The sequence below is a fragment of the Miscanthus floridulus genome, chromosome 2 (assembly GCF_019320115.1).
Source record: "Miscanthus floridulus cultivar M001 chromosome 2, ASM1932011v1, whole genome shotgun sequence".
Lineage (NCBI taxonomy): Eukaryota > Viridiplantae > Streptophyta > Magnoliopsida > Poales > Poaceae > Miscanthus > Miscanthus floridulus.
Window position 1 is genome coordinate 31317306 of NC_089581.1, and position 13781 is coordinate 31331086.

At 41.7% G+C, this 13781-nt stretch overlaps 1 protein-coding gene across 1 annotated transcript; it reads right to left on the reverse strand.

The window, feature by feature from the left end:
• Nucleotides 1–13325: 13325 nt before the first annotated feature.
• Nucleotides 13326–13781, reverse strand: LOC136536293 (uncharacterized). The gene has a single exon (XM_066528638.1). It carries the CDS (start codon nt 13779–13781, stop codon nt 13326–13328), a length of 456 nt encoding a protein of 151 aa, XP_066384735.1.

The following is a 13781-nucleotide window of genomic DNA, read 5'->3' on the forward strand; positions in this document are numbered from 1 at the left end:
GTATCACCAAGGCCTCAGACATAGAGACATGGCTCTCATCCACCTCCTAGACCACAGGGTCCACCTCTGGTTGTTCACATTGACCTCAGGGTAGCCATAGCCAGACAGGTGCAGCAACTACGGTTCATATAGTTTGAGGATTGGTTTCCGCCAAGGCGGGATGAGCGTGCCTCAGAGCACTTCTACACTATGTTGCTGGAGGACTTCTATAGTGCATATCTCAACAACGGTGTTGCCTTTAGATCTCAGCGAGTCTGCTCCTTGGAGTCTCTAGTTGCAGCTGCAGGCAAGCAGATCCATCCTCACCTCACTTATCTACAGGCTTGTCAGATCTCCTTAGACGGACTGGTCAGTATGTTCCATCTTGGGTCCGTGAGTTCTACTCCTCCTTGTGGATTGAACCGAGACACATGTTTATTCATTTTGCTTTCTAAGGGCATGACTATAGGCTCTAGAGCTCGAGGGTTAGAGAGATACTAAGGATTCTAGAGTCATCTATTCGTCTTCATGAGGCATGCTATGGACAGATAGAGCCTCCAAGACGCCCTTACGGCGGACTTGTGCCACCTATAGATCTTGTCAGACCTTGCTTCACATAGTCATTTGGCATGGGGTCGAGCAGGACACCACGTGACCTTACACCTACAGCTCGGCTCCTTGATGCTATTATGAGGAGGACTCTGCTTTCGAGGATGGGCTACCACAAGGGCCTGACTCGAATTCAGCTATGGCTAGTGCATTACCTGGTGTCTCAGACTGTCTTTGATATTTGGGATGTGATGCTTTTAGAGATGGAGGACACACTAGCAGAGGGCTTCAGAGGTCACCATTAGCTGCCTTATGCTCATTGGATCACCTTCTTACTCCGAAAGGCAGTTCCACATAAGTCCCCGGAGACAATGGCAGAGTGGACAGGTGCGACTACTGTGTTTCCACAGTATAACATGAGCCAGATGCTATGTCATAGTTGTGCGAGGACACCTCGCTAGCCGAGTCATCACCCAGAGGTACCAGAGATAGCAGCTCAGTAGGATGATATCATCAGGGGCATCGCAAAGACAGAGGAGGAGCAACTTGATGCACAATAGGAAGATGAGGTCGAAAGTGACCTGAGTGATAGCTCAGACGATGACTATCAGTCGATTCCACAGATGGCACCTCATCCACACGACAAAGAGGCTAGTGGCTTCAGCTTAGCTCTACCATAGCCATTGTAGACCGACCCAACACTCCTAGCTATACTTAAGTGGATGAGGTAGGACCAGGCATGCCAGACATAGGAGACCATAGCTGCACTTGCTCAAGTTTAGGCATGATAGGATGAGTTTCAGCGGTAGCAGCAGGCCATGCAGCAGTAGCAGCTTATGATTTAGTAGCAGTTACTCAGCTTTATGCAGCATGTATTCACTGCTATTGGGGTTGATCCTCAGTAGTCTACATTTTAGATAGGCCAGCCTGCCACCACCCCTCTAGTGACTCTAGTTGTACAGCCCAGTGGGCTTCCGAGTCCGAGATAGCCAGCTCCTCAGTTTGCCTCACCTATAGAGCAGTTGTCTCAGTGGTTTGCTTCACCAGGGATAGCTCAAGGTCTGCACTTTACCCCTATTGTTATGGGCTTCACTCCGACTCAAACTTCTTCGACATTAGTGATGGACACCCCAGTCTCTAGGAGTCTCGACACTGCCTTTAGTGAGCTTACAGGGCAGCCTACACCTCTAGTGTTCTGAGTCTCTATCCCTACCATAGCTGCTCCAGTTACTAGGACTACCGAGATGATTCTGTCGTCTGTTGCATCATTCGAGCCACCTCAGATAGTCACTCATACACTTAAGGCTTCAGCGACAGTGAAAGCGACAGATGTGGCTCCCCTTCCTACAGTGACACCTATAGAGTCATAAGTTGCGCCAGTTACTGACCAGACCCAGACCGCTTCACCTTCACTTCTAGCTATAGAGGGTCAGACCCCTCAAAGTTCAGGGTCAGAGGATGATGTAGCTTAGTTCTAGATCTCTCATCCCACCTCAACACCCAACTCGACTGCTCCTGTCCTGCCATCTGACCATTAGGTTTTGGTGCTTGACACCAAAGGGGGAGAGGGACCGAGTATGTTAGATTTAGGGGGAGCGTGTAAGATGGACTCGATTGTTTTGGTCTTTTCGTTTGTGATACTCCGTGCATTCACATTTACTCTCATGCATTGTATTATATACATGTGAGGGTGAGACTTATGTGACATGTGTGCTCTCTACATTGTTTTATATATGTCATGTCACTTGGTTATGCTCATTGGTTTTGCTTCCACGTTTTACTCCAATTCAAATGAGCTTTACTTCATGTACTCATACTTAATTCATATCTTTTGAGTACACCATATTGGCTTGGGTCATATAAGCATGTCTAATCCTTTTGTTCTTATTATCAAAAGCTTATGTGAACTAAGCATGTTGAAAACCTCACTCATCTCTTTTATATACTCGAGGTTGTGTTGTCATCAATCACCAAAAAAGGGGAGATTGAAAGCATCTAGGCCCCCAGTTGGGTTTCGGTGATTAATGACGACACAATATTACTATGACTAATGTGTGTTTTGCAGAGACAATTTGAGTTAGGTCATGGTAATGGAAATTGATTAGGCAATTATGGTTGTCATGCCCCTGTTGATGGAAATCATTTTGGTTTTCAAAGGATGGATGACAAGGTTAAGGACGGACTAGTTCTAAGTGTCATTTGGTATTAGAGAGACACTTAGAGTAGTTTAGGACTTTGTTTTTCCTTTGGCCGTACTATTAAGGAGGGTATAGACTAGTAGCTTAACCTAGGTGAGTCTAATGGAATAGGTGTGATGCACACTTGTCAAACTTAGCACTAGGTAGCTCAGGAATAGCCCTAAGATCGATAGAAGTCAACTTCATTCACAAAGAATTTTGAATTGGAAGTAAATGGAGAGTCGAATGACTGACCGGACGCTGGTTTGGATGTGACCAGATGCAGCTTGGAGAGTTCGGTCAGTTCATTTGATCGACAGCAGCAGTCAGAGTGCGACCGGACGCTGGATACCAGTGCTCACTGGACGCGACGCTAGCCGTATCTGTAGCAGCGTGGATAGGTTGTTGACCACGGACCAGACATTGAATAGAGAAATGACCGGACTCTAGGTGCCAGTGTCTGGTCAACATCAGTAAGGTTCTAGAGAGGGTTTTTGATGACCGGACGCGTTCGGTGAGTGCTGACCGGATGCAGGCCAGAGTCCGATCAAAGCAAATGGCTCTTTCTGAAATGCTGGCGTATTACACTGACTGGTGCGTCCGATCACCTTGACCGGGTGTCTGGTCATCCCAATACTTGCTGAGTTAGACCTAAATCGTTATGTTTTCAATGGGGGTATAAATACATATCCCACTTGTCCATTTGAGGTCTCTTGCCCATTTGTTTAGCTGAGAAACACCTTTGGAGTGCAAGGGAGAGCAAGAGCCTAGTGGGGTGATTGAGATTTGATAATCCAAGATTAAGGACCTCATTAGTGCATAGGGAGTAGCAAGTGTGCATCCACCTTACTCATTAGGCTTGTCTTGGTCAAGTGAGAGTTTGTGCTTGTTACTCTTGGTGATCACCATCACCTAGATGGCTCGGTGGTGATTGGGAGCTTGGTGATCATCCGGCGTAGCTTGTGGATGACCCAAGTCATTTTGTGAGCGGTTGTGGGCAATTCACCATGACGGAGTGTCAAAGAATCAGCCCATAGAGAGCACTTGATCCTTGTGCGGATCAAGGGGGAGCTACACCCTTGCGTGGGTGCTCCAACGAGGACTAGTGGGGAGTGGTGACTCTCTGATACCTCAGGAAAACATCGCCGTGTTCATTTCCCTCTCTTTATTTTGAGCATTTACATTTGAGCAATTCATTTCATGTCTTTACATTCCTAGAATTGCCATGCTAGAGTAGGATTGGAACCTAGGGTGCAAAACTTTTGTGCGGGAGAACAATAGAAACACATTCTAGACACCAGGGGTGAAATGGGCTAAGTGTAAGGCTTAATTATTGCAAAAATTTAGAATTAGCCCAATTCACCCCCCTCTTGGGCATCTTGATCCTTTCATATATGTTGAGCAACCTCCCAGTTTTGAAGATGACAAGAAACCCGACCATATGTACAAGTTAAAGAAGGCATTGTATGGCTTGAAGCAAGCACCTAGATCATGGTATGAGAGATTGAGGGACTTCCTACTCTCTAAAGGGTTCATGATGGGTAAGGTTGACACCACTCTTTTCACCAAGAAGATTGGCAAAGATTTATTTGTGTTGCAAATCTATGTTGATGACATCATATTTGGATCAACCAATCAAGACTTTTGTGAAAAGTTTGGAAAGATGATGGCTAATGAGTTTGAAATGTCCATGATTGGAGAGTTAAGTTACTTCCTTGGTCTTCAAATCAAGCAATTTAAGAATGGTACATTTGTGAGTCAAGGTAAGTACATCAAAGACATGCTCAAGAAGTTTGACATGAGTGATAGCAAAGCCATTAGTACACCAATGGGAACAAATGGCAACTTGGATAGTAATGCAAGTGGCGATATGGTGGATCAAAAATTGTATTGCTCTATGATTGGAAGCCTACTCTATGTGACCGCATCAAGAGAAAGTCATTTGAAGGCTACAAAGAGAATATTGAGGTACTTGAAGCATACACAAAATGTTGATTTGTGGTATCCTAAAAGAGCAAAGTTTGAGCTAGTTGGTTACTCTAACTCGGATTATGTGGGATGCAAGGTTGAAAGGAAGAGCACCTCAGGCACATGTCAATTGTTGGGAAGATCACTTGTTTCATGGTCATCAAAGAAGCAAAATAGTGTTGCATTATCAACCACCAAAGCCGAATACATATCCGCTGGTAGTTGTTGTGCACAAATACTTTGGATGATGGCCACCTTGAATGACTTTGAAATCAAGTTCAAGAAAGTGCCATTGCTATGTGACAATGAGAGTGCAATCAAGTTAACCAACAATCCGGTTCAACATGCAAGAACAAAGCACATTGATGTCCACCACCATTTCATAAGAGATCACCAACAAAAAGGGGACATTTGCATTGAGAGTGTAGGCACCGAAGATCAACTTGCCGATATATTCACCAAGCCATTAGATGAGAAAAGGTTTTGCAAGCTAAGAAATGAGTTGAACATGTTGGATTTCTCAAATATGTGTTGATGCACCTCCCCACTTATATGACATGCCTCTCCTTCGAGCAATCCAAGGTAAAAGTTAATTGGCATGTTATACATCCTTGCTAAGGACATGTTTAGTGCATCTGGTCATTTTCACATTTAATAGGCTCATTCATGAAAATCAAATGATTTTGATGTTTGTATGGTACCACTATTACTTCTATGCTTAATTTGGTCTAGTGGTAGCATATGACATATTTGTGGGCTTGTAAACCTAGTGTTTGATCTAAAAATGAGCTATAAGTGTTTAACTCAACATGGTACAAGATAACCCTTATTTGAAGGTGTGAAGAAGCTTGTCCTTGGATCAAACCGAGTTAAATATCTTTGGCAAGTGATCTAGATTGGACCAAATTTGGGAAATGATCCTCATCCCATTGATTGACATTGATAATCTCAACCTATTTGAAATTAAACCTTTAAGGTCATTGATGACAAAGGGGGAGAAATAGTGTACAAAGATAGTGAAAAGATAACAAAGGGGGAGAAATTGACATAGGAGGAGAGATATGACAAAGTAAGGGATCAATTAAAATTTTGAGCACACAAGTAGGGGGAACAAGCTCATAAACTTGGTGGATGCATTTGAATGTGCATTTCATATGTTTGCTTGCATGGCACAAGTTTTAAATTTCAATATTTATGCTTGCGTGGTATATGCTAGTTATAGGATTGAATGATGAAATGAAAAACTAGCATGCATAGGTTAAGAAACTAGACTTATGTTTATTTTATGGAAACTAGACCCTTGCTTCTAATGTTGTTCTCATGGGGTATTCTAGTTTTTTTGTGTATATCTAGTTACTAATGGTGCTAAGGATGGTATATTGGTGCACTCCGATTGGTATCATGCTTCAAAGGTCCATCTCTTATACCTTAGCATCATTTGGTAGACATTGTCTCCTATATTTCCTATCTAAGCATATGTGCAAGCTACAATCCAAACTCTTAGCACATATATAGGGGAAGCAATTGCTACCATTTAGGATTCATAAAACTTGTTCATATCCTTTTACACATGGTAAATATGCTTGGGCAAGCAACATGGATTCAAATGAATTTCAATTCATATCTTTGTGAAAGGGTTGTCATCAATTACCAAAAAGGGGGAGATTGAAAGCTCTAGTTTGGTTTTGGTGAATTGATGAAACCCTAAGTGCTAACCTAGTTTATCAAAGTGATTATGAGATAGGTAGCACTACTCCAAGTGATGAAGCAATGGTGAAAATCATGATGATGGTGATGGCATGGTGATGATCAAATGCTTGGACTTGGAAAAGAAGAAAGAGAAAAACAAAAAGCTTAAGGCAAAGGTGAAACTTGATAGGAGCTTTTTCATTTTGGTGATCGAGATACTTAGTGAGTGTGATCACATTTAGGATTGATAGTTGTACTATTAAGAGGGGTGAAACTCGTATTGAAATGCGGTTATTAAAGTGCCACTAGATGCTCTAACTCATTGCATATGCATTTAGGATCCAGTGAAGTGCTAACACCCTTGAAAACATTTGTGAAAATATTCTAACACATGTGCACAAGGTGATACACTTAGTGGTTGGCACATTTGAGCAAGGATAAAGAAGATAGAGTTGAAAAGGAGTTAGTCACGCTGGTCACAGAGTGATCGGACACGTCCGAAATTGGGATCAGACGCGTCTGGTATTTTATCCAGTCTTGGGGTAGTCAGACAGAAGTGACCCAACACATCTGGAATTAGGACCGGACGTGTCCGATATTTGGACCCGAGGTGAGCGACTAAGTGAAAGTGAAAGGGCTCTGGCTTAGGGGAGTGATCGGACGCTGACGAGTTACTGTTCAGCATCAGGTCAAAGTGATATAGCCCGATGTAGGATTGTAGAGAGCGACCGGACGCGTCTGGTGTGAACCAGCAAGTCTCTGGTTTCCAGCGCAATAATTCATTGGACGTTGGGAGTGTCTGGTCCGGTGTGACCGGACGTGTCTGGTCATCCTAGAGCGGCTCTGGGAGCTCTCTAGACTCGACTTGACACTGCGTCTCCCGGGTCCGGTTGTTTTCTAACAACGCGTCCGATCACATAGTATTACTGTGCGCAGAGATAGCCATTGGGTGCCAATGGTTAAAACAATTTGAAAGGGACACATGGTGGTCAGGCTGCGATCGGACGCAGCGACCGGACGTGTCCGGTGCACACAACCTGCGCGTCCGGTCGTCCCGCGGTCAGCCCAATAATTGAGCCAACGGCTCTATTGTTTGGGGTGTCTATAAATATTGTTTGGCTGGCTCTAGCTCACTCTCTTGGCCATTTGCATTGACATAGCAACCTTGTGAGCTTAGCCAAAGCCCTCCCACTCATCTCCATATTTGATTCATCATCTTTGTGAGATTGGGAGATAATCCAAGTGCATTGCTTGAGTGTTTGCATCTAGAGGCACTTGGTATTCGTGTTTCGCTGTGGGTTTGGCTTGTTACTCTTGGTGGTTGCCACCACCTAGATGGCTTGGAGCAGCAAGGATCATCGAGCGGAGGTTGGTGATTGTCTCTAGCTCCGATCATGGTGATTGTGAGGGGTTCTTGATCTTTCCCCAGCGGAGAGCCAAAAGGTACTCTAGTAAATTTCTTATGGCTTGTGTGATCCTCATCTTGTGTTGGTTGTGAGGCACCCTATTGAGGGCTTGGCATGTGATGACAATTAGCATGTGAACCTCCAAGTGAGTGAATCGCCACAACAGGGACTAGCTTGCCGGCAAGCAAGTGAACCTCAGAGAAAAAATCATTGTGTCTTGATTGTCTCCTTGGTATTCATTGGTATTCACTCATTGGTCACTTGCCACGGTGGTATACCTCTTTACCACTCTCTTGTATCTCATTATACATTCACTTGGATAGAGCTAGTGGTAGTTAAGACTAGAAGTGTATCATTTAATTGTATTACTCTCACTAGGTTGATCACCTAGGTGTATATTAGTGACATAGCTGTGTTGTGATATACTAGAGATCATAGAAAATAAAATTGGGTAGGTGGCTTGCAACCCCAAGTATAGTGCTAGCGCAAAATTCGCTTTGCCATCTTATTGACTAATCATTTGTTTTAGTGTTGTTGTAGAAATTTTTAATAGGCTATCCACCCCCCTCTAACCATTAGGACCTTTCACGCTGACCGGACACGGATTCAAGTTGTCACCAGACACATGTGGAACACTGTTCATCATCTAGTCTTTCTTCAGCAACTGCATCTCCTCCTGATGTAATGACCAGACGCTGCAAAGAGTGAGTCTGGTCCCTGCATCCAATCCCTCTTCAGCTGCAGTTATCCTCCTTTCTTCGCGACGCTTTCTCCCAAACAAGTCCTAACTCCAATAAGACCCAAATAAACACCAATTAGGACAGATATGAGACACCTCTCTCAAACCCTCAAATTTTTTAAAATAATTTGCCTTCGGCTATAGATCTTTCTTGAAAAATAGGCAACAAGAGAGTCAAGGAGCAACATGTGGCAACTCAATAGGGTTTATAACCAATAGGATCTTCAAATGCTCTCCCTATTTATTGACGAACACAACAGAAGCTCAAAAGATAACCAAAAAGAAACGACAAACCAACACACATGCATATGTAATGCAATACTTGAAAGAAAATCTAGTTGCTTGTCAAGTTTGATCCAAGGTTAAGCTTTTTTATACGCTTTTCGGCGGTTATCTTAACCATGTTAGACAAGCCCTAAGTGCATTACTAAAAATTAAACATGTTTTATATTACAATGCAATGCAAGGGACAACACAAGCTCATTTTTTAGTGAAGTTACTTAGGTCAAGCACATTGAGCTCATTACTCAACCGACAAAAAGTAGCCTCATCTAGCTGTTTTGTGAAGATATCCGCCAATTGATCATCGGTCCTTACACCTTCTAGTGATATATCATTTTTAGCAACATGATCTCTAAGAAAGTGATGACGGATATCTATGTGCTTGGTGCAAGAGTATTGAACTGGGTTATTAGCAAGTTTTACCGCGCTGTCATTATCACACAAAAGAGGGACCTTTTCTAGAACTACACCATAGTCTAGAAGAGTTTGCTTCGTGTAAAGGATTTGTGCACAACAAGCACCCGTGGCAATGTACTCCGCCTCGGCGATAGATAAGGCCACACTATTTTGCTTCTTAGAGGTCCAAGACACTAGTGATCTACCATGCAAATGACACCCTCCAGATGTGCTTTTTCTATCAATTTTGCAACCGGCATAATCCGAATCAGAATAGCCAACGAGTTGGAATCTAACTCTTTTGGGATACCAAAGACCAATACTTGGTGTGTGCTTGAGGTACCTAAGGATTCTTTTAACGGCAACCAAGTGAGCCTCCTTAGGATTAGCTTGAAATATAGCACACATATACACACTAAACATGATGTCGGGCCTAGATGCGATCAAATATAACAAGCTACCAATCATAGAACGGTAGAGAGTTTGATCAACCGATTTACCTCCCTCATCTAGGTCGAGATGTCCATTAGATTGCATTGGTGTCTTGATTGGCTTATATTCATCCATTTTAAACCTCTTGAGAAGATCCTTAGTATATTTTTCTTGAGAGATGAAAATCCCTTCTCTCATTTGCTTGACTTGAAAGCCAAGAAAGAATGCAAGCTCTCCAATCAAAGACATCTCAAACTCTTTTGACATCAATTCACCAAACTCTTTGCAATAGTTTTCATTTGATGAGCCAAATATGATATCATCAACATATACTTGATAAATAAAGATCTCTCCATCAAGCCTCTTGGTGAATAGTGTAGTGTTGACCTTCCCAATGGTAAAGCCCTTTTCAATGAGAAAATCCTAAAGATGCTCATACCAAGCTCTAGGGGCTTGCTTTAGCCCATATAGCACCTTTGACAACCTAAAAACATGATTAGGGTATCTAGGATCTTCGAACCTAGGAGGTTGATCAACATAGACTAGTTCATTTATGAAGCCATTTAAAAATACACTTTTAACATCCATTTGATATAATTTCATTTCATGATGAGATGCATATGCAAGACGGATATGAATGGCTTCAAGTCTTGCAACCGGTGCAAAGGTCTCTCCAAAATCCAACCCTTCAACTTGAGAGAACCCCTTTGCAACTAGCCTTGTCTTGTTCCTCACAACGATGCCTTGATCATCTTGCTTGTTGCGGAACACCCACTTTGTTCCAATGACTCTTGCATCTTGTGGTCGCTCTTCAAGTGTCCAAACTTTATTGCGGGTGAAGTTGTTCAATTCTTCATGCATGACATTTATCTAATCCGGATCTCAGAGAGCTTCTTCTACATTCATAGGATCAATGCAAGAAACAAACGAGTGATATTCAATAAAGGAAACAAGTTTTTGTGAGCAAGTCATTACACCCTTTGAAGGACTCCCTATGATGAGATCTTGTGGATGTGCTTGAAGTATAGGAGAATTTCTTCTATCAACCACTTGAGGAGGAGGTTGTGGAGTATCAACATCTTGAGCTTATGCCACCATTTAATCATGAGAGACATGAGTATCTTCATTTTCTACTCTTCCATCTTTATTATCATCTTGTGGCACATTTGATGAAGAGGGTGGATCAATCACTTGGACATCATCTTCATCATCTTTGGGCTTGATGTCTCCAACTGGAATGTTATTCATGGCCTCCTTTAATGGTTCATCACCTACATCATCAAGATTCTGATGTGCTCCTTAGGAGTCATTAGATGCATCAAATTCCACAGCATATATTTCTTCAACCAAGCCGGTGGCATGATTAAATACTCGATATGCTTTGGACTTTGATGAGTAACCAACAAGAAAACCAATATCACAACGTCTTTGGAACTTTCCTATGTGTTGCTGCTTCTTGTAGATGTAGGATTTGTAACCAAAGACCTAGAAAAATAAGACGTCCGGCTTCTTCATATTGAGCAACTCATAAGGGGTCTTGCCAAGAAACTTTTGGAGAAATAGACGGTTGGATGCATAGCATGCGGCGTTGATGACTTATGCCCACAGATCTTGAGGTGTATTGTACTCATCAAGCATTATTCTTGTAAGGGTGATTAGTGTCTAGCTCTTTCTCTCTACTACACTATTTTATTAAAGAGTATAGGTTGCGGAGACCTCATGCTTGATCCCAATTTCATCATAATATGCTTCAATGTTTGTGTTGTCAAATTCTTTTCCATTGTCGCTTCTTATCTTTTTGAGCTTCACTTCAAATTCATTTTGTGCTCTCTTGGCATACTTCTTGAAACATGTGGCCACTTTGGTCTTGTCATGAAGGAAGAACACCCAAGTGTATCTAGAGTAGTTATCAACTATTACAAGATAATAGAGGTTGCCTCCAAAACTCTTGTAAGTTGTTGGTCCAAATAAATCTACGTGGAGAAGCTCTAACATTCTTGTTGTTGACATGTAAGCTTTGGTTGGATGAGTGTTTGCAACTTGCTTGCCGGCTTGACATGCACTACAAAGCTTGTCCATCTCAAATTTCACATCCTTCAAACCTCTCACCAATTTATTTTTCCTTAACTTCTTGAGTGAACTCATCCCAACATGTGCAAGTCTTCTATGCCAAAGCCATCCAAGTGATAGTTTGGTGAATAAACATGTCTTCAAGTTTGCATTTTTGGAGGTGAAATCCACTAGATATAGGTTGTTGTATCTAAAGCCCTTGAATATAGCTTGATCATCATCTTTCTTAGACACAATCATTTCCTTCTCGGTAAATGAACATTGAAAGCCAAGATCACACAATTGACCAATGGATAGCAAGTTGAAACTCAAAGAAGCAACATATAGCACATTTGATATTGAGTGATCATTTGATATTGCAACTTTGCCCAACCCTTGTACTTTACCCTTTGAATTGTCACCAAAAGTAATCCTTTCTTGACCATCTACTTCTTCATCTAGTGAGGTGAACATACGAGAATCACCGATCATATGTTGAGTGCACCCACTATCAATAACCCAATAACTTCCACTAGTCTTGTAGTTCACCTACACACACAAGAGATCAAGCTTGTTGTTTACGGGCCTAAACTTGATGAGGACCCTTCACTTTCTCAACTAGAGACTTAGTAACCCAAATTTGCTTAGGCCTATTCTTATTGGGTGGACCTAAGAACATGATTTTTATTTTTCCACTAGAATCTTTTCTAATTATGTAGTGAGCATGCTTGGTCAAGGGTTGTGGTGGTGGAGTTTCACACTCATGAGTAAAGTGACCTTCTTGTCCACACTCAAAACATCTCTTTGGCTTAGGCTTTGACTTGTATTGTTATTGATATTGAGCTTGAGCTTTCTTCTCTTGATTCACCAAGAACCCAATACGACTTCTATCCATCTTCATCATGATGTTCATAAGTAGCTCACTTTGGAGGTATTGGCCTCTTGTGAACTTGCTCAAACCAATCTTGAGATGTTCTTTCTTCAACTTGAGTTTCATGTTTTCTTCTCTAAGTTCATGATTCTTCTCCATCTTGAGTCTCTTGTTCTCTTCTCTAAGTATCTCATTCTCAAGAGCCATATCATGATCATTGTCAAGATTCTCTATCACTATTGTGTTTGCAGTTGATAGTTTTTCAAGATCCTTCTTTAGCTTTTCATTTTCATTCTTGAGCTTGACATAATCATCATAGTTGTCGGACTCAACCACCTTCTTGCCTTTGCTACTAGAACCTTGCTCAATGCTCTCAACAATCAAGTCATCACATGATGTAGCTATATCAATCTTAGCAACATTGTTAGTAGCATCATGCAGCTCATTTAACAATAACTCATGAGAAAGAACAAGATTATCATGGTTAATCTTGAGATTGGTGTACTCTTCTTTTAGGAAGTTGTAACTAGTGGTGAGCTCATTGTGTATCTCCTCAAGTTTATCAAGTTTTTCTCTAAGCTCCCTTTTAGAAGTTTTGACCTCCTTGAGTTTGGATGACACAATTTTATTTTCTTCTCTAAGCTCATCACTAGCTTTTTTGGTTGTCATACTTTGCTAAGAGTGAGTCATTCTTAAGTTCTAGCTTCTCATTTTTTGCTCGTCTTTCTAATGATTTTAGTGTATTGGTTTAACAATTTGATAAGATCATCATAAGAATGTGATTCAAATTATTCATCACTATCACTACCATTTTCATCATCACTAGCATTGTCATCACCATTACTATCATCACTATTTTGTACCTTTCGTTCACCCTTGGCCATGAGGCATAGATGTGTAGAGGATGATGACGGCGGTGTCGATGAAGATAGTGAAGAGCCAATCACAAGAGCGACCACCTTCTCCTTCTCATTTTCACTTTCACCATCAGATAAGCCACTTGATGATTTATTGTCCGTGAGCCAATCACCAATAATATAGGCCTTACCATTCTTCTTCTTCTTGTGAAATTCCTTCTTGTTGCCATCTTTCTTCTTATATGGCTTGTTCCACTTCTTTTCATCATCATCATCATCACTTGAGTCATCTTTCTTGTCCTTGTACGTTTTCTTATACTTCTCTTTCTTAGGTTTGGGGCATTGATGGGCTAGATGACCAAGATCTCCACAATTGTAGCAATCCAT

Bases quoted from the DNA above. Each gene is read 5' to 3' on its own strand.
- LOC136536293 (XM_066528638.1), bottom strand. From the start codon at position 13,781: ATGGATTGCTACAATTGTGGAGATCTTGGTCATCTAGCCCATCAATGC.